The sequence below is a fragment of the Peromyscus eremicus genome, chromosome X, assembly GCF_949786415.1.
Source record: "Peromyscus eremicus chromosome X, PerEre_H2_v1, whole genome shotgun sequence".
Taxonomy (NCBI): Eukaryota; Metazoa; Chordata; class Mammalia; order Rodentia; family Cricetidae; genus Peromyscus; species Peromyscus eremicus.
In genome coordinates this window covers 81,569,188-81,596,102 of record NC_081439.1, presented here as the reverse complement: position 1 = coordinate 81,596,102, position 26,915 = coordinate 81,569,188, and the positions used below count along the sequence as shown (strand labels likewise).

At 41.7% G+C, this 26,915-nt stretch overlaps 1 protein-coding gene across 3 annotated transcripts; it reads left to right on the top strand.

Annotated features, from left to right (window-relative positions):
• The first annotated feature begins 248 nt into the window (after positions 1-248).
• Positions 249-26,832, top strand: Nox1 (NADPH oxidase 1). 3 transcript variants are annotated; one of them, XM_059251282.1, is made up of 13 exons: positions 249-332; positions 4,196-4,291; positions 11,821-11,931; positions 12,143-12,227; positions 12,548-12,696; positions 12,803-12,984; positions 13,072-13,204; positions 17,614-17,706; positions 19,163-19,398; positions 19,611-19,773; positions 21,412-21,558; positions 21,728-21,852; positions 26,706-26,832. In XM_059251282.1, the coding sequence occupies exons 1-13, from the start codon at positions 261-263 to the stop codon at positions 26,830-26,832; spliced, it is 1,719 nt and encodes a 572-aa protein (XP_059107265.1). In that variant the 5' UTR covers positions 249-260. The 3 variants fall into 3 exon arrangements, with proteins under 3 accessions (XP_059107265.1, XP_059107262.1, XP_059107263.1); XM_059251279.1 differs by lacking the exon at positions 11,821-11,931 and having other exon boundaries at positions 288-332; XM_059251280.1 differs by lacking the exon at positions 21,412-21,558 and having other exon boundaries at positions 288-332.
• The last annotated feature ends 83 nt before the right edge of the window (positions 26,833-26,915 follow it).

Sequence of the window (26,915 nt, the reverse complement as noted above, 5' to 3'; positions counted from 1 at the left end):
AGAGAGACTATTTTGACACAAGAAGACTGCTATTTCCTGAATGGGCGAAAACCTCATCAGGGAAAACCCCTGTGGTTGTCATAGGCAGGGCTTGTCTACCTAAGCTGATAACACAGTTTCATCTAGAAGAGGAAGGCAGAATTCACTTTTGGAAGCTTTGTAAGTAGGTGTGCATTTTTGCATCTTGCACACTCAGACCTTGAGCTGGACAGAAAGAAGTGTTTATCAAGAGGGAGCTCTCCAGAATCCTCATTGCTCCTATGGAGGCTCCAAACTTCCACTTGACAATGGGAAACTGGCTGGCTAACCACTGGCTTTCAGTTTTGTTTCTGGTAAGTGGCATTTCATTTCCTATTAATTAGGAATTTTATTAGAGTAAGAAGACATCATGTTTGTTAATATTTGTGAAGTTATTCAAAAGAGAAAGCATCTATAGCAATTATTTGGCTTGTCAAAGCCAGTTATCATTTAGAAAAAGCCAACTCTAGGCCAGATGAGAGAACAAAGCCAAATGATTTGCACTTGTTCATGTTTCCAAACCATGAGGACTTGCGGTTGAAATTTGTTTCCATTTTTTCTCTTTTCTGTCTTATTTCCAACTGTTGACGTGAAGTCTTCATTTCTATCTTCCCTATATTGTTGCCATCAAGATTTCATAAAATAATTGACTGCCTGAGATGAAAGTGATCTTTGAGATCATCTTGACCTAGCAATGCTCAATAGAAATATACTATGAGTCACTTGAGGAATTTCTAAATTATCTCACACTTGTGCTGAAAGGATAAAAAGAAACAGATGAGATTTGAGCGATGCAATTCATGGGCATTCTTTCAGCATGTCATCAATACAGACAATTTCAATATAATTTTTATTGTTCAATTGTTTCTAGGTCTTTGGAAGAGCATGTGTACTTTACATGCACAGCACATCTCAATCAGAATTAGCACACTTCAAGTGTTTTATAACTACATGCTGATGGCTAGCTACTGCATTACACGGCTTCCCGAGTTTTATGAAGGAAATCAATCTAGACTGCGCAGTGAATTGGCAAACAATGACTCCAACCCAGTTCACTGGTATTCAGGCTAGAACTTGCTCACAATTCCATCTATATGGGATCCCTTTCTACACACACATTTTTTTCATACACATGCATGCACACAGGCACACACACATATACACACACATTTGTATACATACACAGACACACACGCACACACACATGTATACACACATGCTCATGCATGCACACAAACACAGACACATACTCACATACACACCACCTTTTTTCTTCTTATGTTTCTAAGTCACACCTAAACGTGAGGTTCCCATGTCCTTCTCCATTCTGAGTATTTTATTTCTCTCCTGGGGCTCTTGACTCTTTTTTTTTTCTATTGCTTTTCTTGAACCCTATAGGACTTTTCAGGTGCTTCAGAGACAAAGTATGCAGTGACCTTGGAGGAATTTTTACTTAGTATTTAATGAAAACCCCGAGAGCTTTGTAAATCAGGCTATCCCATGATTTATATTTTTAATACTCAGTGTCCCGTGTTTAGTTCCTTCTCCACTATAACAGAGAGATCACTAGCTTAGGGGAAGGGAAATCTGGCCAGTACTTTCAGTTCTGCTACTGGATGACCTTGACCAAATTATTTGTTCTTTCCAGACTTCAGGTCCTCCATGGTGTGGGTGGCGAGAGATCAGCTGGAGAAGGGACGGGTGACTAATCAAGTGAATTGATTAGCTTCGGATAAAGGCTGTTTGCTGCTCTAAAAGCCACTGCAGTTCCCCCTCCTTTTATTCTTTTTTTTTTTTTTTTTGGCTGGGGAAATTCATCACTTATAGGGATGAGTCACATTTAACTCTCTGGCTTCTAGTTCCTCCCCTTCCTTTGGCAGCCCTGATGGCAAGTTCAACTTCTTGCTATCTGTGGTATGCACTCCTATGTACACGTTTGAAATAGTGAGTACATTACTCAGAATATTTTGGCTCCTCCTTCTCCCCAGGTCTTGCGCTTCACCTTCTTTTCCATTCCCAGTGGGAAATGCAATTCCTGACTTCCAGATGTTGCTGTTAATTCACTTCCTGGGCCTACAAGTGTTGATGGGCTGATACAGAGCTTTGTGTTCCTGTGTCCATCTCACATCTGGAAATATTTCTGATCCCCAAAACGAGCTTTTTTTTTTTCCTGTTCACCAAACTCATTTCCCTCCCATTTTATTTGTTAGACAATTTCATATAAGAATACTATATTTATACCATTCCCCTCTCCTTCCTCCAAATCCTCCCATACACCTCCCACTCCTCAGATTCATGGTCTCTTATTCTTTAATTACTCTTAAAGTATCTATGGCTTTCAATTTTCTTTTTCCACTGGCATCAAACAGTCTCTAAAAGCCATTCAATTCTGAAAAAGAATTCTGGGCAAAGGCGGCAGGAAGGAATTGATTGGATGTGGTGCCTGTTGTTCCTGCTACTTTGGAGGCTGGAGTGGAAGGCTTGTCTAAAGCTTAGGAGTTCAAGACCAGCTTGGGTCAAACCAGCTACAATGAGACCCCATCTCTCACACACAAAAGAAGAGGAGGAAAGGCAGGAGGGATGGAGGGAGGAAAAAAGACAGAAGAAGGAAAGAAGAGGAAGGAAGGAAGGAAAGGGAAGGAAGGAAGGAAGGAAGGAAGGAAGGAAGGAAGGAAGGAAGGAAGGAGCAAGCTAGTTTGGTAGTAATAGAACTTCAACATGTAGTTAGTTAGCATTTCGTAAGCTTGTACTATACATAAAGCATTGCATTACTCACTTCACGTGCATTAGTTCTTGCAAGCCCCACGACATGGCTCTGAGATAGATACCTCAGTTTATAGGTGAAAGAATTGATTCAAGAACTTAAATATGTCTAAGATTACAGAGGTACTAAGTGGTGGCACCAGAACTTGAACCTCAGATGTTTGACTCCAATGTTACACTTAGAACCACTTTACTGTACTGCTCCTGGCCTGTGAGTGGTCTATATCTAGGGAATACAAATGGGCCATGCCCCAGGCTAAGACCCTTTGCCAGTGAGCTGAAATGATTCTTAGTGATTTGGGGTCAGGGGTGTATGAAAAGTCATCCTAATACTACAGAGATCTGCTCAGTTGCAGACTAGCACCTCCAAACTTAGGCTAGAGTTCAATTGATTCATCTCCATGGCAACACATAGTGGGTTCCAAATTACCCTCTTACCCAATGTGCAGAGGTTTAGACAGGCACACACAGTCCTTACAGCTCACACAACTCCAAAACAATACGTTAGTTTGCAAAAAAGTCTCACAACCTAAAAGCAGGAAAATAATATGTCAGGGTATAATTAAAGAGGCAGACCCATCTGGGAATGGTTTAGTCTTTTTCCAGTGGGCATTGTTTAACGTTTTTTTTTGGGGGGGGGGGTTTCGAGACAGGGTTTCTCTGTGTAGCTTTGCCCCTTTTCCTGGAACTCACTTGGTAGCCCAGGCTGGCCTCGAACTCACAGAGATCCGCCTGGCTCTGCCTCCCGAGTGCTGGGATTAAAGGCGTGCGCCACCACCGTCCAGCCAGTGGGCATTGTTTAAAAGATGCTAAATTTATTCTTTGTTTCTTCAGAAATTCACATGGTCACTTAGTGCCATCTTCTAGGTGTGATAGTTTGAAAGCTCCAGCCAGTCCGGGAAGTGGCAGATGTTTCTGAAGAAAGCTGAACATGGGTTTTAAGTTTTTGCAAGCTGTTTGTTCTCTGGTCCAGCTACTCAGCTTCACCATAGCATCATGGAAACATCCATAAACGATATGGAAAAGAGTAGACATGCCAATCCCACTTTATTTATAGTCAATGACATTTGAGTCTCATGTATATGTACTTTTATGTCATGATATGTTATCCTGACGATGTTTTCAACCATTGAAAGTGAAAACAAAATTGCAAACATTTTGAGTTTGGAGGACGCGTAAATCTGATGATGAGCCATGTGTGCGCCACGGACCTCAGGTTGCTGACCCTCCTTATTAGCATCTGATGCATGTCTCAGATTGTCCACTCGGAAAACAGGTTGGATAATAGCAGGATTATATTAATTTAAAATGAAAATGGATGAACACAAAATGCTCAAGATGTCCATATTATTTCCTAACCCTTCCATACATCTTTCCCAATTCCTCCATATTACTTGCTTGTTTTTTCTTCTAGGTTTCTTGGTTGGGTCTCAACATTTTTCTGTTTGTGTATGCCTTCCTGAATTATGAGAAGTCTGACAAGTACTTTTACACAAGAGAAATTCTTGGGGTGAGTACTGTGCTTGTGATGTGGACAGTTTCTACGTTGGGTGTTTCTTTTTGTTTTCCTTTTTTAAGACATAGTTTTCCTATGTGTCCCACGATGGCCTCGCTCTTGCCATCCTTATGGCCCGGCATCCCGAACAGCTGAGATTACAGGCAGGGGCCAGCAGGCCTGCCTACTGTTCGCTTCTGTTGTTGATGTTGTTTGTCACAGCCTTCCACTGCCGCTCCTTTCTGACCCAGCTCTTTGATTTCTTCTGGTTTACCAGGGGGAAAAGGCAGATGCTCATTCAAATTTGAATTTCAGGTAGATGATGAGCCACGTTGATATATAGACACTCCACTCCAGTTATATACATAAGTATACAAAGATATTCACTTTCATGAGACTTTCTTTTTTTGAGACAGGGTCTCATCTGCCTCTTGGCTTCCGGAAAGCTGGGATTCAAGGTGTGTAACACCATGCCTGGCTTCATGTGAAGTTCTAATTTGCTACATCTGACAGTGCGCACACTCCTCGGGCCCAGGAAGGAAAACATGGCCCAATAAGGAAAACATGAACTAACGAAAACTATTGGGCAGTGCCTCGCAACTGGTTTTCCAAAGCTCAGGTGACCCTACAGGGATCCAGAAGGCTACCTAGACAGAACTCCTGCCCCTGCTTCTACTTTGGCCAGAGCAGCCTTCACTTGCCATATGGCCTCCTGCATATGATTTTTTTGTTTGTTTGTTTGTTTTTCGAGACAGGGTTTCTCTGTGTAGCTTTGCGCCTTTTCCTGGAACTCACTTGGTAGCCCAGGCTGGCCTCGAACTCACAGAGATCCACCTGGCTCTGCCTCCCGAGTGCTGGGATTAAAGGCGTGCGCCACTACTGCCCGGCTTCTCCTGCATATGATTTTAAGAGCTTGCTGAGGATAAATATAAATTGTAGTACACTTATCTGGTATGCTAAAGTCCCAGGTTCAATTCCTAGCAATGCAAAATAATGTTCTGAATGATATTAATATATATTCATTAACTTACATTAATATTATAATTAGTTATTATATTATAAATTAAAATATTTAAGGAAGAAATAAAAACAAATAAAAAAGAAAATAGAGGAATTAAAAAGGAAATCTTGGTTGGGGCTTGCGAGATGGGCTGGCACGTAAAGGTAATTGGCACTAAGCCAGATGACCTGAATTTGATACCTGTGACTCACATGGTGGAAGGAAAGAACTGACTCCTGCAAGTTGTCCTCTGACTTCCACAACACACACACACACACACACACACACACACACACACACACACACACACAAATAAATGTAATTAAAAAATTAAAGGAAAACTTGGAAACCACTGCTGTGGTTTAATGCCTCCCTGTGAAAAAAGAGGGATACCCAGGGGTTTGGGAGGCTGGAAGGGAGGCCATACATTGCTACAGAACTCAAGGTCTGCAGAAACATTGGATTATCTCCAGGTAAGAACAGAGATGAGTAGGCTGGCTGGAAAGGTGCCAGGTCAAGTACAGAAAAGGGGGGTGGGAGTTAGCTGAGTGCACCGGTTTGGAGGTGGCCAGGTGGAAACTTGGAGGTGAGGCAGTTGCTTCTCAGAGGGGTGCACCTGGGCCCTACCTGGTTAGGAGAGAAAATGTGCTTTCCACTTCTCTGTACTATGGAGTAACAGATAGGGGATTTGTTAAAACACTTTCATCTTGACATAGCTTTATTTCAATAGCTTTCCCCAAAGACTCACTCAATGTTCCCATGTAAAGGAAGCTCTCCTTTAAAAAAAACCTTTTTCTCATTATAATCAAAGGACACACGTTGAGATCACAGTGAATTTGAATGTTCTGTTCATTGCTTATTTCATCCTGCTGTTTTCTTATTTTAAAAGTTCATTCTCTATCCCCTTTTAGAAACTAGAACTCCAAAGGAAGTGTTAATTTGTCTTAAAATAGCTTTTTATTAATAGGACGATGCAATAAATATGACTAGTTATTAAGAACTTGCTTACTTCATGACCAAAAAGTCAGTTGCAGAGAAATGAATCATACTGATATCCTGTGGCTGCTTCGATTTTTAAAGCTTTATTTAAAAATGAATTATAGGCATAGAGAACCGCTCAGGAATTGCATAAAAACACTAACCCGGAAGCCATAATATATACACAAAGGACCTGTAGGGTATACATGTATGAATGTATTGAAAAATTTTAAATAAGATAAATATTTTTTTAACAAGTCCTGACAGGACAGTATGAGACAAGTATGCCACTGAGTTTTTCTTCTGTTGACCATCCACTGCTGGGCACGCAGCCTACACTTAAGAGTAGTTTGTTTCCCTAGTGAGATTCCCTTGGGGGAAACAACTTCCATTTGCCAGTGGTTAGCAATTGGAGATAGCTTCTGGGTTAAGGATGGGGGCTGTGTCCACTTCTCTTTCCAGCTCTAGGACCCCTGCATCTGGTAGAGACCCATGGAGGCCCTTTGCATAATACTTCTGTCTCAGTGAGTCTGTATGCGCATTGGTCCTGTTGTGTTTAGAAAGCCTTGTTTTATTGGTGTCCTCCATCCTCTCTGGCTCTTACAGTCTTTCTGCTTCCTCTTTTGCAGGGTTCCCTGAGCCCTGAGGGGAGGGATTTGATGGGGACATCCCATTTAGGATCAAGTGTTCCAAGGTCTCGCGTTCTGTGTTTCTTGTGCCTTTTCTTGAGTTCTTTTCCTTCTGTTTTGTTCTATTTCATTGTATAGTTTTTGTTTTATCTTATCATTATATTATATATTCACTTAGAAGCTTGCTTATTTTCTAGTGAGAGACAGAAAGGAGGTGGATCTGGAAGGGAAGGAAGGTGAGGAAGAGCTGGAGGGGGAGTAAGGAGAGGGGAAACTGTAATTGGGATATATCATGTGAGAAAAAAGTATTTTCTTTTTTAAAATTCTATTTATTTATATTTTATGTATGAGTGCTCTGCATGCATACCTGCACGCCAGAAGAGGGCACCAGATCTCATTACAGATGGCTGTGAGCCACCATGTAGTTGCTGGGAATTGAACTCAGAACCTCTGGAAGAGCAGCCAGTGCTCTTAACCACTGAGCCATCTCTCCAGCCCCTGAAAAAAAATCTATTTTCAATAAAAAAATAAAGACTATAAATGATGCCGCTTTCAGTGAGATCAAAGTGTGTCAGTAACATGTGAAAACCCCTTTTATCCCGCTCCTCAGAGATCAGCACTATTAATAGATTGCTGCATGTGTTAAACAGTCACACTGATGTATTCACAAATGCATCAGGTACACATTTTGTTTCTGTTCCAAGGTAGGTAATATTGTTCATTTACTTTTTAATTTTAATATCATGAAAGTTGTTTTTGTTTAATATATATGTCTACAAATACGGTGGGACTCACACACACACACACACACACACACACACATATATATATTTAATTCAGTCAAAAAAGGATCACACTACAGATACTGGGTGGAAATCACTTCCTACACTCAATGTGTCTTTGATATCTTTTTATGTGATCTTAGTGGAGCCAGTTCATCCCAGCTTACAATAGTAAGCATCTCTCCCCAACTCTGCATTCAAGGACCTCAAGCTGGTATCTTGAAATCATGTTTGCATTATCCAAATAGGCAGATGCTTGAAATGGAGAGACTCCATTTAACAGGCATAAACTGTTTGTGGTCTGTTAGCAGAGGGAGAGACAAACAAAATGCAGTGTATACACAGCAAATGGCTTTCTTCTTTCGACTGTTAAGAAGAAACAGAATTAGGTTATTTGCAGAAAAATGGATGTAACTGAATATAACTATATTAAGTGAATCAAATCAGCCCTGGGAAGGCAAATGTGTTGGTTTCTTTCATTGGCAGGTCTCGAGTTTTATGTGAAGAAATAAAACCACACATGTGTAGATGACAGGAAAGTAGAAGTAAAACTGGTGGGGGGCAAGAGGATTAAAAGGCAGGGGAGAGATGAAGGAAAGAATGGTAGGAGGGGAGGGAGGGAATATGATCAACATACTATATACTGGTACAAAAGAAAACTTGAAAATGATCAAGCTTAAGTTTTAAAAGCTGGCTTTTTAAATATTTGCAATGCCTACACCACTGCGTTTATGTTTGAAGAGAATTATCAGACCTTTATATTAATAGACCATAATTGATTGAATCATTTACATAAGGTAATTTTAAAATTCATGCTCACCTTGGGAGAACAGAGAACCACTCAGTTAGCTATGAATCGCTGCAGATAAGGAGCAGAGGGAGGAGTTTAAACCCACAGTAAATGAGGCCTTACTGACCACAGGATTTCAATAACATTGGTTGATGTAGAGAAATGAATATACATTGGAATAGTTCCACATTCTGCAATTGAGTGAAATAAAAGTTGTTTTTGTTTGCTTGTTTGTTTCTAAAAAGAATTTATCTTGGATGGATGGATAACTGCCACAGAATGTGGAGATGGGAAATTACAGTCCTGTATTTTCAATTTACTTGCCAATTTTAGCTTCAAGAATCCTCTGTGACTCAGATAAGTACACTGTGGGAGCCAATGTGGAAAGGCAAGAGCTTTGAGATGAGCAGAGACAATTTCATCTGCAATGGACCAGGCTGTCTCTACCAAACCCAGGCAGAGTGTGAGTCAGCAGAGGGAGAGAACACGGCTCATGTGAAGTCTGAAATGGGAAGCAGTAGGACAGCTTTGTTCACTGTGCTGCCTATGCTGAAAGCCAGTGTGGACACCAGGCGATCTTGACCTGGCTTGCTTCACTGAGGTTACACTGTCCTGGGTTTAGGTTGTATGTAAAAATGGTTGTTGGTTTGTTTTTTTTAAGTTGAATACATTTCTTCTTCCCTCTCTCCCTCTCTCCCTCCCACCCACCTTCGCTTCCTTCCTTTTTCCAGTTACCATATAAAGAAATAAAGGGTTTTCATGATGGCGGTTTCTTACACATATGTCAATTTTACTTTGTTCTTATTCCCCTTCCTCCTGCAGAGCCTTCCCCAATCTTCCCTATGCCCAACTTGCTGGTTCCCTCTTTTGAAATGTTTCCTCTTCTGCTTTTATGTCACATGTAATCCATTACTCTCTCATTTGTTCCTTCTTTCACCTTCCTTAAGGACGCGCTCTTTCCCCACGGTCCTTTCTCTCTTCATGGCCTGCATGCACACTGACGCAGACAGATACACAGAGACGCAGACAGATACACACAGAGGCAGACAGAGGCAGACAGATACACACAGACGCAGACAGACACACACAGAGACACATGCAAGCTACAGCCAGAGTCATTTCTTTCTTTCCACCATGTATGTTTTGGGAATCAAATTCAGATTGACAGTAAGCACCTTTACCAGCTGAGCCATCTCACTAGCCCCTGAAAAACCTTTTAATTTCATCTGATTCAACTTTTCAATTCTGGGGTTTATGTCCTGGGTTACTAGAATCTTTTGCAGAAAGCCCATACTTATATCTTGAAGTGTCTTCCTATGTCTTCCACATTGAGAGTTTGAGGCCGTAAATTCAGGTCTCTAATCCATTTTGAATTGATATTTTTGTTCAGAGTAAGTTATATGGATTTAGTTTCTTCCTTCAACAGATGTCTATCCAGTTTTCCCAGCACCATTAGGCTGATTTTTTCCCCAATATGTGTTTTTGACACTGTTGTCAAATATTGGGTGCAGGTAGGTATATGAGTTTATTTCTGGGTCCTCTTTTCTATTACATCAGCCTATAGCTGTTTTATAAAATCATTTACTTTCTGTGTGTGGTATAGGTGCATCTGTGTGCATAGGTGTGAGGACTTCTGTTCACAAGCCAGGAGCTGTCAGGTCTTCTGCTCTATCACTCTCCACATTATTCCTTTGAGACAGAGTCTCTCACTGAACCTGGAGCTAGGCTGGTGGCCAGCAAGCTCTGGTGATACTCCTGTCTCCACCCACATTCCTCAAGCATTGTAGTTACAGATGTTGCTGTCATGCCTAGCTTTGTACATGGGTGCTAGGGGTTAGAACTCAGTTCCTCACGCTAACATAGCAATGTTCTTACCTGCTTCACCATCTCCCCATCCCTTTATATGTGTTTTTGTGACATTACCATGCCATTTTGTTGTTATAGTTCTGTAGTATAATTTGAGATCAGGTTTTGTGATACCGATAGCATTATTTCTGCTAAGGATTTCTTTGGCTATTCAGGATCTTTTTGTACTTCCATATGAATTTTAGATTGTTTTTTTCTAGTTCTGTGAAGAATATCATTGGAACTGTGAGGGGAATTGCATTGCGTCTGTAGGCTACTTTCATTGATATAACCATTTTAACAATATTGATTTTCCCAATCCATGAGCGTGAGAGGTATGCATTAATAATTATTTTAAAAGATTAAGAAATTGTGAATTCTCACCCATACTTGTCTGTTTAGTTGTTTACAGGCATACATGTAAGACTCACCAATTAGCTGAACTGCAATGAAAAATAGCCTAGCTGCTCCCCCACCCAATCACTACTATAAGATTGTCATAATTCATAGATAGCAGTCCAAAAAAACCATAAAGCAACTTGCAGATCAGTTGTATAGAGTTGAGAGGTTGAGTTTAGCTGCCATGACCAGCCTATACATTTTACTGTTCTTGCTTTATGCTCCCTGGTCACTCAAGGAAATCATCCTGAAGTTCTGCACTTAGAAATTACACTTTCTCAGGGAACAATGCTTACCTAGGCCCTGTGTCCCCTGCCCAACACTGAACAAAGAAAGGCTCTCCCTTCTATCTCTAGCTATATTTAAGAATATTGCAGCCGGGCGGTGGTGGCGCACGCCTTTAATCCCAGCACTCGGGAGGCAGAGCCAGGCGGATCTCTGTGAGTTCAAGGCCAGCCTGGGCTACCAAGTGAGTCCCAGGAAAAGCGCAAAGCTACACAGAGAAACCCTGTCTCGAAAAACCAAATATATATATATATATATATATATATATATATATATATATATATATATATATATTGCTCCAAGTGTTCCATTTAAAATATGTCTTATACAACTGGCTACATTTTTATTTTCTAAGCAAGTACTGCTTTCTTAAAATTTCAACATTAGAAAATGTAGAAAAAAGAATAAAATAGTCATCACCCATAATTGTACCTTTAAATATAAGCTTTAGTTAAAAATATATAAAAGTATATATGATCTTCGAGGCTATTTTATAAAGGGCAAACAATAAAATTATAGATAAAAACATGAAATAAAAGAATCCACTGCAAAATATTGCATCCACAGACTGTATTTGCTAACATGGAATTACTGAATCTTGTTCGTGTTCACATTAGTAAATATATCACCCAACATTTCCAAAACACTGTCATGGGAATTGAGTTTCAATTCCAGTTAGTAAGCTCAGCCCATTTTCTCCCTTTGGCAAAGACACTGGCCTGGTATGCTGGTTACTCCAATGTCCATTTGCTCATCTTAGAAAATTGGACTGGACCAGTCCTCACCTGCTAGATGCTGAGATAAAGTAGCAGTCTCTCCTTTCTCCTCTCTTCCAGACTGCCTTGGCCTTTGCCCGAGCCTCTGCTTTCTGCTTGAATTTTAACAGCATGGTGATCCTGCTTCCTGTGTGTCGTAATCTGCTCTCCTTCCTGAGGGGTACCTGCTCAGTGAGTTCTGGCTGTGCTTAGCTCAGCTTTCACATTAAAGAAACAGTCCCTGAACAGTTCACTACCAAGTCCCTAGGAATGGAACCCAGAGGTCTCCTTTGGTGGATGAGGATGGTTGGGTACTGGTATGCTGTGGCCAAGGCAGACATGTTGGTGGAATTTCATTAAGACTGGCTGGTGACACCTGACCAGAATGACTTTGCATTTGTAGTTTTGCAACCGCACACTGAGAAAGCCATTGGATCACAACCTCATCTTTCATAAGTTGGTGGCATATATGATCTGCATATTCACAGGTAACTCGGGCAAAGCATGCAACCATGGACAACAGGTGATTCAAGGTACAGTGTCATTCGCCTGTGCATATAATCATTAGAAAATATTTAATGAGCACCTGGAGCTCTTTACAAAACACCTTTTTAGACCTGTATTCATGGAGTATATAATCTATTCCTTTGGGAACTGAATGGGGGGTGGTGAGGGAGGTCTTGGGCCTTTCTGTGTTGAGTACATACTGTGGACTCAGTATTCTGCTGGGCACTCTAGGTGGAGGTCTCTTATTTCAGAGGGGTATGGTTGCCTTAATGTTCCTGACACCTCCCATCTTTCCACTTAGCTATTCATGTCATTGCACACCTATTTAACTTTGAACGCTACAGCAGAAGCCAGCAGGCCATGGATGGATCTCTTGCCTCTGTTCTCTCCAACCTAGCTCATGAGAAAGAAGGAGATTCTTGGCTAAATCCCATCCAGTCTCCAAACACGGTGAGGTGATGCGACGGAAAAGCCTGGGTATCTATCTGGTCATGATCCAGAAGATCATGGTATTCTTGGGGGATTTTGTGCCAGGCTGACATCTCTCCTTTCGCAGACAGTGATGTATGCAACATTCACCAGTGTTGCTGGCCTTACTGGAGTGATTGCCACAACAGCCTTGGTGCTCATGGTAACTTCAGCTGTGGAGTTTATCCGTAGGAATTATTTTGAGCTCTTCTGGTATACACATCATCTTTTTATCGTCTATATCATCTGCTTAGGGATCCATGGCCTGGGGTAAGGTCTTTAGATCCCATTCTCGCGTCCCAGCCCCTGATCTAGGATAATTCATGATCACAAACTGTCCTACTTTGTATGTTTCAGTGGGATTGTCCGGGGTCAAACAGAGGAGAGCATAGGGGAAAGTCATCCCAACAACTGCTCAAATTCTTTTCTTGAGTGGGATAAGTATGAGTGGAGTTGCAGACGTCCTCATTTTGTGGGGCACCCCCCTGAGGTAAGCCGTGGGAGAAGGACTGACTCCTATTTTACTGCTACCCTTGTTAGTACTGTCGTTGTTGGTTCCTTCCTATAAAAGATATCTATGATCCTCCAAAAAAGTCATCTGCAACAGGCAATTACCGGGACTCTTGAAAAAGAAATTGCTATAGCATGTAGCAACCACTAATTGCTACACGCTGTGTGACTTCCCTATAGAAGTAAAGTTATTGATAATATTTACTATGTCCAGTTTTGCTGCTTGAGATAGATGATCTCTGAGGTAAGTACTTCTTGCATCTCCATTTTGGGACGAAAGGTTTCTGTAAGATGAAGTAAAGTCACCATCAATAATTAATGGAGCTTTCATTCAAGTCTAGGTTTTTTATGAACCCAAAGATGAAACCCTTGACCACTGTATTGTTCCAAAGTTCAGCTGTGAAATCACAGTAGAATTTTCATGGAGAAAAATCAAACCATCCTTGGAGCAGGCTATCTTTAACGTTCTAGCATGCTTGACAATTACCATCTCATAGTTTGTATGATGGCATGTCAAGTGCTTGTTGCACAGGCATAAGGATGAGCTCAGCTCTTCAGTGCCCACATCAAAAGTGAGGCATGTCTGCATGCACTTGGAATCCCAGCCCTGGGGAGGTAGAGACAAGAGGATCCCTAGTGCTTGCTGGCCTGTGCAGCTAGTCAAATTGGTAAGTTTCAAATTCAATGAGAGACTCTGTGCCAAACAATAAGGTGGAAAATGATTGAGGAAGCTACTCCATTGACATCAGGCCACCACATGCCTATGCATATACACATGTGTGCTTGCATGCATGCACAAACGCCACACACACACACACACACACACACACACACACACACACACACAGAGAGAGAGAGAGAGAGAGAGAGAGAGAGAGAGAGAGAGAGAGAGAGAGACTGAGTTCCAGGGGTTGTGTTTATACTCAGTGGTGAAGGACCTGAGTTCAGATCCTCAGCACCTACATGAGAAGTGGGACACTTCTTATAGCTGCACACACTTGTAATCCCAGCACTGGAGAGGTAGAGACAAGAGGATCGATACATGCACAAGGCCTTGGATTTGATTCTCAACACAACCAAAAATAAGTAAATAAAAATATAAATACATAAACTCAGGGAATTAAATGTATATCCTCTGCTAATTATCATCAATGTAGTTTACCTTAGCTTGCTCATAATGTTTGCTACATTGAGGAATCAGTGGAACTAGAAAAACAACTTGTGATGCCTCAAAGTACTCTGAGAATGATTAAATCTTTAAATGATATGAATAGATAAATTCATAGACTACATGATTTATAATTGAGGAGGCCCACAAAGGTTTCCTAGTGAGATCTGAGCTTGCTTTACCCAGCAGAGCTGCATTACAGGATTGCTTGACCACGTGCATGGTTACTAGGTGATTGGAAAGGGTTTGCACTTGACTGTGCTAGGGGGAGGCCTTTTGCTCCACCCCTTGGCATTCCTTTAAATAGCCCTTTAGAAGAGACAGGAGGGGGCAGTGGGTACGGATCCAGGCCCTCTCAAGGCTATCCTGTGTTTCTATCTATTTCTCTCCCCTCTATCCTTCTATCTAAATCTCTTACCCCTCACTCCTCAAGAGTACCCTGGGGTAAAATGTGGGAGCCGGTCTCCCAGCTGGCTTCTCACATATAATATGCTATCTAAGAATTAATATTAGGCCGGGCGGTGGTGGCACACGCCTTTAATCCCAGCACTCGGGAGGCAGAGCCAGGTGGATCTCTGTGAGTTCGAGGCCAGCCTGGGCTACCAAGTGAGTTCCAGGAGAGGCACAAAGCTACACAGAGAAACCCTGTCTCGAAAAACCAAAAAAAAAAAAAAAAAGAAAAAAAAAAGAAGAATTAATATTAATAACTAAGATGGAAATATATGAATGGTGTTTGCCAATAGCCTGGTATTAAGGGAAATCAAGACTACTTCTCAAAGCACAACCTACAGTAGCTTGTGAATTTATTGCTATTTAATAAATTCTTACATTGTAGAAAAAGACAAATGTATCCATCTGTGGTTCTGACATGTGGCCCACATAACAAGTCCCTATAAGATCCCTCTTTCTTTTTATCATCACTGAACATCTTACTATATGAATTAGTCCTACTGCTGGACACTTGTTTCCAATATTTGGTTCTATCAAGTAATGATATAATTAACAGCCTAATGTCGTTAAACGTATATGCAAGTAAAATTATGGAATAAACCCCCAGAATCAAAATTTTCAAGTCTAGAAAACAGTGCCTAATCACTATCTACAAGTACTTACAAATGTGTATATATATATATTTTTTTCTCGAGACAGGGTTTCTCTGTGTAGCTTTGCGCCTTTCCTGGAACTCACTTGGTAGCCCAGGCTGGCCTCGAACTCACAGAGATCCGCCTGGCTCTGCCTCCCGAGTGCTGGGATTAAAGGCGTGCGCCACCACCGCCCGGCCGTATATTCTTACCAGTGGTACATAGGAGGATTTCTCCACAACCTGGTCAATGTATTCTGTTAGGAGACTTTTGGGTCCTTACTAATATGTCAAGTAATTTAAAAGTATCTTTTAAGAAGTATCTACCATCTATCTGTGTGGTTATAGAATGGCTACAAAGAAGTAAAGGGGCCACAGTGAACTTGAAGATCTTCAGGGTGACTTTACTGGAAGCAGAGGCAGGGGCTGATGGTACTGCTGCAAGGAAATAGCTGTGGCAGCCAGCTAATAAATCCTGTTGGAGAGCTGTTGAAGATGGTTCAAGCAAAGCCACAGCATCATAACTAAGCAGAGCTTTAGCATTGAGTCTATCCACAGGGGCGAGGCACAGGGCCAGGGAGCCTGTGGAGGTCAAGCGCACGATCAGACCTAGACAGATGAATGGGTGGATGGACAGATGGATGGGATTAGAGTGGATCCTATCAACAGTGGGGACTTAACCGAGTTGAAGCCTCTGAGACAGTTGGTAGTTCTCTACCTTTTCAGTCCCCTGATGCACATATGAAATGGTCAGATGGCAGTTCAGTGGTGGGCCTGCCATTGCTCTTACGCTGTTAGATGCCTTGCTCTTCATGGGATCCAGGTGAGGATATTGCTCATCAGTGTATCTTCTCCATATAGTGCTGGAGACATTAGATTGGCCTATTTTGAGGTGTACTTAAATTCAGGAGTTACTTTGATTGGCCGTGAAGTACCCTGAGTGAGGATACCAGTTTTGCTACCCAAATGTTTCTTCCACAAACATTTACAAAAAGATACTCTTTTTTTTTTTTAAGACAGGGTTTCTCTGTGTAACCCTGGCTGTCCTGGAACTTGCTCTGTAGACCAGGCTGGCCTCAAACTCACAGATATCTGCCTGCCTCTGCCTCTCGAGTACTGGGATTAAAGGTGTCTACCACCACACTTGGTTATAAAAAGATAGTCTTAACACATCCACCACTTAAAAATTAGAAAAATAACATTTATTTATTAAAGATAGTTTAAAACATAAAATAGAAGTGAATTAAAAATTAATATGTTTCTACCACCTGAGGTAATCCTATCTATGTCATGGAGTCTTTCCTCTATTGTCAAATATTCCTTTCAAAAACTTTAAAACATCTGTATTGCCATTTTGGTCATATTTTTTCTTAGTAAATATTTTGGTCAATATAGTTGCCATGGGGTTTATGCACACCCTTGTTATTTTTTTTTCAATTTCTATTTTCTAGAAGTAAATTCCAGGATCAAAGAGAGGGAATACTTTGACACTGTTGAGATGTGCTGGCAAATTACCCTCTAGGAAGAAGCTGTCAACATCCATTAGTTACATGTGAACACGTGGATTGCTCCAAATCCCAGTCACTTCTGGACATTACTGCTAAAAGTTGACTTCCAACTTGACAGACTAAAGTAATATGTGTTTTAGAGAGTCTACTTCCTCTTGGTTTTGTGGTGTATTGTTACCAGTAGCACCAACCATATACTCTACACCCTCCCAACCATTTTTACCTAGTTTTGTATTTAATCATTTATTTCTATTGTGCATCTACGTTTTTATGATGGCCACATTTTCTTAGATTTTCAACTTTTTAAATTTGAAATATAATTTAAAACACACACACACACACACACACACACACACGTACCCTTATGCCTTATTTTTGCCATTTGCATTTGCTCCCCGATATGACCTGTAAATTTCAGGGGATGCTCTATTTTATTAATGACAGAACGAGAAACAAAACTATTGTTTGGGGTTTGTTTCCTTCCTAAACATTGCTGAAACCAGTGACGTGATAATGATACACAGTAGAGAACTTGATACACATGCATTAAACGAAGAAATGAACTGCTACACGAATAAGTCCTGAATGAGAGATTTAAGGGTAACTTCATTCTTCACCCTGTTTTTGTGCAGTCTTGGAAGTGGATCCTTGCACCGATTGCTCTATATATCTTTGAAAGGATCCTTCGCTTTTATCGCTCCCAGCAGAAGGTTGTGATTACAAAGGTAAGGAAATATACACTTGCCACTGCAGTGATAAAAGCTCTGTTCTACCTGAGTGCAGAACTAAATTGTCATGATGTTCACCCCAAAGGCATAAAAATGATTTTGGAAGAGGAGTTTCCTCAGTGCTGGACAAAACTGTGGGAAATAGGAACCACTAGCATGGGCCTACATTGGAGGGTACAAACAGAGGACCTGAGCCAGAGTTTACCCACAAATGTTTTTTGTTTTGTGTACACAGTGATTATTGAAATGGTTAACTGGGTCTAAGGATGTAGCTGGTTCAGTGGTGGAGTGCTTTTTCACTGTGCTTAAGGGCCTGGAATTGTTCTTGTAACCCAAACTAAGATAAAGACATGGTTACCAACATTTAAGAAACTGGAGTGCTGGGATTAAAGGCGTGCACCACCACTGCCTGGCTGGAAGTTTCCCCTTTAAAAGGACATTTCTTGGGGACTGGGGAGATGGCTGAGTGGTTAAGAGCATTTGCTGCTCTTGTTCTGGGCCCAGCTCCCACATGGAGGCCCACAAATGACTGTAATTCCAGCTTCAGGGGATCTGATGCCCTTTTCTGGTCTCCATGAGCACTACATACATGTGGTGCATACACAGACAAGCAAGCACATACATACATAAAAATAATTGATAAAAAACACAATGGGAGCCAGGTGGCAGTGGCACACGCCTTTAATCGCAGCACTCGGGAGGCAGAGCCAGGCAGATCTCTGTGAGTTCGAGGCCAGCCTGGTCTACAGAGCGAGTTCCAGGACAAGCACTAAAACTACACAGAGAAACCCTGTCTCGAAAAACCAAAAAAGAAAAAACAAAGCCACAATGGGATTTTATTAAGTTATAAAGAAGAATAAAATTTACAGAAAAATAGATGGAACCAGAGATTATCATGTTAAGTGAAATAAGCCTGAAAGACAAATAAATGCCATGTTTTTGCTCATATTTGGAATATAAATTTAAATATGAACTAAATATAAATGTATATAGAGGAGAACTATGCAGGAGATGAAGAAATTGTAACATGAAAGCAGAATGGTGACTATTTGGGGGAGAAAGGGAACCAGTAGTGAGGGGGAAAGCATGAAGCCAACACGAGCAAGGTACAGTGATATCTATATATCTATATCTATATATGTGATATATATATGCCATAGTGATATGTATATATAATTTCATAATGAAATCCATTATTTTGTATGGTAATTAAAATACAATATCAAAGCTGTTTTTTGTCCTTCTCATGAAGTATCAGGAACCCTGACAGCACAGAATCTCAGTTCCACATTGCAACCATCGTCAGGAGCTAAGTCATGGCCGCTCCCTTTCAGACAGGACTTGACCTCATACTGTACAAGTCAGAAGCTCTCAGGCTTTACTCATTTATTTAAATGTCTGCCCTTGTCATGTTCGGAGTTTGCCTCTAAGGATTTATTCGCTTCATTCACAGGTTGTCATGCACCCATCTAAAGTTTTGGAATTGCAGATGCGAAAGCGTGGCTTTAGCATGGAAGTGGGACAGTATATATTTGTAAACTGCCCCTCAATTTCCTTCCTGGAATGGCATCCCTTTACTCTGACCTCTGCTCCAGAGGAAGAATTTTTCTCCATTCATATCCGAGCAGCAGGGGACTGGACAGAAAATCTCATAAGGACATTTGAACAACAGCACTCACCAATGCCCAGGTAGGTCCTTGAGACCTTCAGAGACTCAAAACAGGACGTAGATTAATCCAAAAGAAGACCATTCCTTTCTGAAACGCAAGTCTGGTCAGCAAGCCTATGATTAAAATGAATGGGCAGGTCGCGGCTGGGTTCGCAGTTTATTTCTGGGAGGACGATTGTGGCTAAGGCCGGAGACGAGACTTCATGCTTTATTGTCTTCTTTCATTTGGTAGGATTGAGGTGGATGGTCCCTTCGGCACAGTCAGTGAAGATGTTTTCCAGTATGAAGTGGCTGTATTGGTTGGGGCAGGGATTGGGGTCACCCCCTTTGCTTCCATCTTGAAATCTATCTGGTACAAATTCCAGCATGCAGACAACAAGCTCAAAACACAAAAGGTACATTCCCACATGTCGTCATTCCCCCCCACACACACACCCCGGCCTGGCCCTGACAGGCCGAGGCCATCATAGCCCGAGGTCTTCCCCTTAATAAGGAGGGCAGGAGAACCTATCTGGAGACAGGAATGAGTCATAGCTGAGGAGGACAGAGGTGACTTCTAGGAGGCGCCAGCAGGGGATGCCCAGACAGTTTAGCCTGGCCTCTGCACCGGAGCAAACAGGCTGCGCAGTCCAGGCTGCTAGAGTCCAGTCTGTATCTTCTCAGTTCAGAGGCGAAACCTCTGCCTGGTGAGTTCTCTCTCAGCTCTATAGCACTCTAATCCTTCAAATTAATAAAGCTATTGCTGCTTGCCATATTAAATATCGTAAAAATAGCCTTTTATAACCTGGACAGAATATTTTTTGTTTGTTATGTTTTTGAGACAAGGTTTCTCTGTGTAGCCCTGGCTGTCCTGGAACTCACTATTTAGACCAGGCTGGCTTCGAACTCAGAGATCTGCCTGCTTTTGCCTCCTGAGTGCTGGGATTAAAGGCATGCACCACTATCCGGCTTTGAACAGAATACTTTTTAAGGCCTATGATAAAATAAATAAATAAATAAAAGAACTCACATCTCATGCTGAAAACAAAACAACACCCTCCCCTCCCCGCAAAAAACCCTCAAACCTGAGTGATCACTTCTCTTGGTCAGTGTACCTGCATCTACAGTAGTGGTCACATGAACACAGGATCCTTGTTGTTGTTGTTGTTGTTGTTTGTTTTTCCTGAGACAGGGTTTCTCTGTGTAGCTTTGGTGCCTGTCCTGGAACTCACTCTGTAGCCCAGGCTGGCCTCGAACTCACAGAGATCCGCCTGCCTCTGACTCCCAAGTGCTGGGACTAAAGGCGTGTGCTACCACCATTCAGCTCACAAGATTCTTTTTAAGTTGCAGTTTTATTTTTATTTATTTTTACTTTAAAATTTTTCATTTTTTAATTTTATGTTCATTATACACAGCATTATTTCACAATGACATTTCCATTAAAGTGTATCGTTTACTATGAGCATGTTCACCCACCCCCTTCATCTTCTCCAGCCCCTCTGCTGGTAGCCCCCCCCCCTTTTCCTCAAATAGCTCTCATTCTGTTTTCACGTTTCTTATATGAGACAAGCCTTGCAATATTCGGCTTTCTGAATGTGACTTCTTTTGTTGAACATAATGATCTCCTTGTAACAAACATGACCTTTTTAGGTTCCTTCTGTAATGGGAATTTGTCAGAACTCTGGGCATTCAAAATAAAAGCCTTCTACTCTGTAAATGTGATTCATTACCCTTAGACTCGGTCAACAAACATAGATATGTCTATGTATTTACGTATGTGTTATATGTGTGTGTATCTTTTTTTTTTTTTCCGAGACAGGGTTTCTCTGTGTAGCTTTGCGCCTTTCCTGGAACTCGCTTTGGAGACCAGGCTGGCCTCGAACTCACAGAGATCCGCCTGCCTCTGCCTCCCGAGTGCTGGGACTAAAGGCGTGCGCCACCACCGCCCGGCTATATGTGTATCTTATATACACACACACACACACACCTGTCATCACAATGTACATTGTGAAGGATACTTAATAAAGGTATATGGACTATTTTGCTGATTTCAGATCTATTTCTACTGGATCTGCAGAGAGACACGTGCTTTTGCCTGGTTCAACAACTTATTGAATTCCCTGGAACAAGAGATGGAGGAATTAGGCAAAATGGATTTCCTAAACTACCGTCTCTTTCTCACTGGCTGGGATAGCAACATTGTGAGTTCAAATGAAACACTGATTCCAATATTAAATGTTATGACAAAATATAGTGCATTTCTTATCATTTCTTACCTGGCCTCATCCTCACACCAAAGGTTTCAAAGTGGCCAAAAGAAGAGGCAGCTGTCAAACTTGATTTTTCTAATTTGTATTTCTCTGGTTCCAGGCTGGTCATGCAGCATTAAACTTTGACAAAGCCACTGACGTCCTGACAGGTCTGAAACAGAAGACCTTCTTTGGGAGACCAATGTGGGACAATGAGTTCTCCAGAATAGCTGCTGCTCACCCCAAGTGAGTACCTTGCCCTCTACTTAACTGAGTCTACAGAGTTGGAATTTAAGTATACTGAGTGCACCTGGGGAAAGATCTCTGGGACAGAAAGGGCTAGTGAGATAGAACATCAGGTAAGGTGTTTGCCACCAAGGTTCATGCTCCAAGTTCAATCCTTGAGATCCCACATGGTAGAAGGAGAGAACAAACACCCCCGTGTTGGCCTCTGACCTCTACACTTGAACCATGGCACTCTGCCCACTTGTTGAGCTCTGACACACACACACACACACACACACACACACACACACACACACACACACTAATAAGTAAGTTTAATAGAAAACTTTAAGACTGAGGAAATTTCATCTGGGTTTTTAGTAAAAATAAGGCTCATGATCTTGCAATTGATGAAAATCTGTTCCTTGTCCCCAGAAGCCTCTATTCAATGAGTAAGGTGAAGAGATTCTGCTCTTAACGTAGTACTGAACAAAACAGAGCACTGGAGAAATTAACATACATTTTGTGAGGTGAGGTGCTCAATGATTTGGGATGTTTTATCTAGTTCATTGACCAACAGAGCTCAGTGTTTTGAGACAGTGTTTCATATGTCTCAGGCTGGCCTCTCCAAATATATGTATACATATACTTGCATACACACACATATCTTGATATATAGCTAGCTGTCTTAGTTAGGGTTTTATTGCTGTGAAGAGACGCCATGTCCACAGAAACTCTTATAAAGGAAGGGTGGCTGGCTTACATTTTGGAGATTCAGTCCATCATCATGATGGTGGGGAGCATGGTGGCATGCAGGCAGAAGTGGTGCTGGAGTAGTAGCTGAGAGTCTACTTCTTACAGGCAACAAGAAGTTGACTGACACACTGGACAGTATCCTGCGCATAGGAAACCTCAAAGCTTGCCCCACAGTGACACACTCCCTCCAAAAAGGCCATACCCACTCCAACAAAGCTGCACCTCCCAATAGTGCCACTCTCTATGAGATTATGAGGGCCAATTACATTCAAACTACTACAATAACCAATGAGGATCTTGAATTCTTGATCCTCCTGCTTCCATGTTCAGATGTGTGCCACTACATCCAGTTTTCCAGAGTGTTTTGAGACATGTTAAAGCATACAGAGAAAGCCGATGCTCTGAAACTGGCTGTCCTAATGGGAAAAAGAGGAGAAGGATTTCAGTAACCCCCTGGGACAAGCTGGCAAGGGAAGAGCAATCCATCTGCATAAGTGTTACTCATTACTTTCTGCAAATGTAGCTATTACTATTCCATTATAGGTTGAACAATTGGATATGATTGCTTTACAAAAAGCATACATTCAAGGAAGAGATGCGGAGAATTAATTCACAGTAAAATAATGCACCCCAGGAAACAGGTCTGTGGACACCTTAGGGAAGAAAGCTCAAAGGACAGGAAATACACAGAAAGTGAACAGTGAGGCTTCCTGAAGGCATAAAGCATGTAGTGACATAAATTTGGACGATCCTGGGTCCCAACTCTGGTTTTGACACTTTCCACTTATGGTTCATGGAGCTAAAAGTCCCTCTGACCTTCAGATTTTTTGTCCATAAAATGGGGATATTAGTAGATGCCTGCTTTACTCACATCCATGGTTGTTGTGAAGATTGTGTCACTATACGAAAGTTTCTTTAAATTGTAAAGCAGCGTGTTAGCAAAAGTCATGATGCAATTTTTATGAAGCTGTGAGAGGAAGTGAGAGTGCTCAGAAGGATGAGAGAGAGAGGAGAGAGGGAAGGTGTGGAGAAGAGGGAAAGAGGAGAGAGGAGGGAACTGTTTCGCTGATTTGCTTATTTATGGGTGTCACTATGATATCCTTATACCTATGGGTCACTGTATTGTCTTTGCATGTGTTCACTTCAACTGCCCCCCGCCCCCCAAAACCAAATCCCCTCAGCTGGATCTTTCTTTCTGGAGATATCCCGCCCTCCGTCTTCTTTCTTATTACATTGCCCTCTGAGAAAGAACATGGTAAAGGACTGCCTACAGGATGCAGGGAGGGAGAAACGAATCAGCAACAAAGGCTCAGAATGAAGAGAAGTGGCATCCCAGAAGCCAAAAGAACTATTACAGCAGCCTGGGCGCAAGTGGTGGGATGGCAGGCTCAAGAGGTGCTTACTATTTAGTGTAAGGATGAACTGAGAGTATTTTAGAGACAGGGCAGTGTTCAGTAGGTCCGAGAGAGGAATAACACGGCCACAGCAAAAACGAACAATAACAAGTGTTGGCAAGGAACTGGAGAATTTGGACTCTTACTGTATTGATTATAGATAGGAATGTGAGATTGCAACACCTGGAGAAGACTTTTCAACAGTTCTTCAGATTGTTAGACATAGACCCATATGACTCAGAAAACCCACTCCTTCATATATACTCAAGAGAAATGACATGACAACACACAAAAAATGTGCACATGCATGTATATAGCAGCATTATTCATAATAAACCAAAGTGACAACAACCCAACTTCCTATCACCACGTGTTGTATGTAGAGAATGGGATTTTATTCATCTATAAAGAGGAAAGGAGTATTGACACATGCAATACCGTGGAGTAAGTGTGAAGATACTATGTTGAATAAGAGAAACCAGAGGCGGGTTGGAGACATGCCTCAGTGGTGAAGCGTGTTTGCTGTTCTTCCAGGGGACCTGAGTTCAGTTCCCATCACCCATAAAAGGTGGTTCAAAACTTCCTGAAACTGCAGCTCCAGGGAATCTGATACCTTCTTTGGGATTCTGCAGGCAAATATATTATACATGCACATGCTATCCCCACATGTACACAATTTTTTTAAAAAAAATGAACACTGTTAGAAAGAAAGGGTCATTTCTGGTATAAGTTTCTATGTAGAGAAAGTAGATCAGTGATTGTGTAGGGTAGGGTGGTATGGCTGGAAACCAGTGAGTTCTAATGTAGACAAGGGGGATGGAATTAGTGAGGATGTTTGCCTAACTTGGTGGTTATACTAAAAAGCGCTATTGTACAGTTCAAAGGGTGCACTTTATGGTACATGTATTATACCATAATAAGACTTAAAAAGAGGAGAGGTAAGAGAAGTTGAGATCCACAGCATAATTTGAAAGGTTGGCTTTGGCAGAATACCAACTTCAAAGGCACAGTAAAGTTTGGGGTGGGGTAAATTCACAAAAGATCATTAATAGAGCAGTAAACCCATATGCATGCACTTGCTGTGGGGCAGGTACTTTTCCATTTATTTTGTATGTTTTTAATGGCCAGAACCACGCTGTAAGGTAGGTGCTATTTGTATTCCAATTCTCAAAAGGGAAGGAGGTTAGGAAATGTGTTAGAGTGAAATAGATGGGATGTCAGAGTGGCCAAGGATACCGACCGGCTCTGCCTGCAGTAGCCAGGATGGCCCAACATTTTCCCCTTCGGGACCGCCACTCAGGAAAAGGCAAATCCTTGATTATTTGGCAGAAAAGAATTTGAAGACTAACCAAAGTGAAACAAGTTAGTGAGTTTAAGTATTTAGACAGAGAGTCATATAGGACAAGGACAGTATATAATCCCAAGACAAGGACACAGGCTTCTCAAGAGAGTTACGTCGATCTTCACAATGACTGCATATGATCCTGTCCTTGGGCTTACATTCCCTAAAGGGTATAGTTTACATGCTTTCATGATTAAACAAAGCTTAAAATTTAGGGGAAGTTAAAAAATTGAATAAAAATGTTTCGTTTATTTTTCTCAAGAGTTGCTCTTTTGTGAATGATGTGGTCAGGTGCCTTTGTGACTTATGAGATCGGGAAGCTTATACGGCCAAAGTCAAGGTGGCAGCCACTCTAGCCCTGAGGAAGCATAGTGTACTCATCGTTTTACACTCTGGTTTGGTCCATCCTTAGAAAACCTCACAGTATCTCTGTAGGCCATTCTGACTCTGTCCTCGGGTTGTCTCTTCACTTAGCACGAAAGGCAAACTAGATCTCAGGGTGAGGGGCCTCTCTCCCTGCTCATGTCCTCTTAATCTCTCCTGTCTTTTTATCCTGCCCCCCCCCGCCCCAGAGCCTAACGTTTAATAACGGTATTGTATTACATCCCTTGTATCTCTGTTCTCAGTGAAATGGGGGAAGGCTGAGAGCATATTTAGGACTTAGAAACAAAAAGGTTATGAAAATTTTTTCTTGGAAGAAAGTAGGATTTCAACAAGTGAATTTAAGTTTTTATCAGAACCTATTAACGATATATAATGGGTTTCATTATATTTTAATACATGTATATATTTTAATATTTATTTTTGAAATTAAAACATAATTACACTATTTCCTCAACTCCTTTCATGTTTCCCCTTGCTCTCTCTCAAATTCATGGCCTTTTCCCCAAAAATATACTAATACCACCTGCTCACTCAGTTTAACGTTACTTTTATGTATATGACTTCAGGGCCGACCACTTGGATTTTGATCAGATTTACCTCCTAAGACCCTCTGTCTTGTGCCCTCCCACCCCTGCTGACTTCTTTAACTCATCCTTCTTCCACTTTCATGGTTTCCCCCCTCCCTTTTTGGTGACCTGGTGAGTTTAATTAGGGCTGCTTCGAGCATTATAAGTCACCAGTGGCTATAGGACTGAAGAAAATGTTGAAACCAACTCTCCCTCAGCAACCATTACTACCAATAGCTCCTCAGAGAGTGGGGGGCCATGTGAACCCCAGCAAAGGACAGAACAATGATGGACTCAGGTTGCCCAGGTAGATGTCTGTGAGACAACTGAATTTTGGTTCGACCTCATTGGGAGTAGCGGAGCTGTCCTCCACTGTCACTACTGTCATGGGCTTCCGGCACCCAGGTAATTACTACTGCTCTATTCCTCCAGGTCAGTAGTGGGGGTTTTCTTATGCGGCCCTCGGACTCTGGCGAAGAGCCTGCGCAGATGCTGTCAGCGATACTCAAGTCTGGATCCTAGGAAGGTTCAATTCTACTTCAACAAAGAAACGTTCTGAATTGTAGAAAGTGGCACAGGAGTCCACACTTCCCTTTTCACCTCACAACCTGCGGGTCAGCTACTAGGTAATACTGTCCCTCA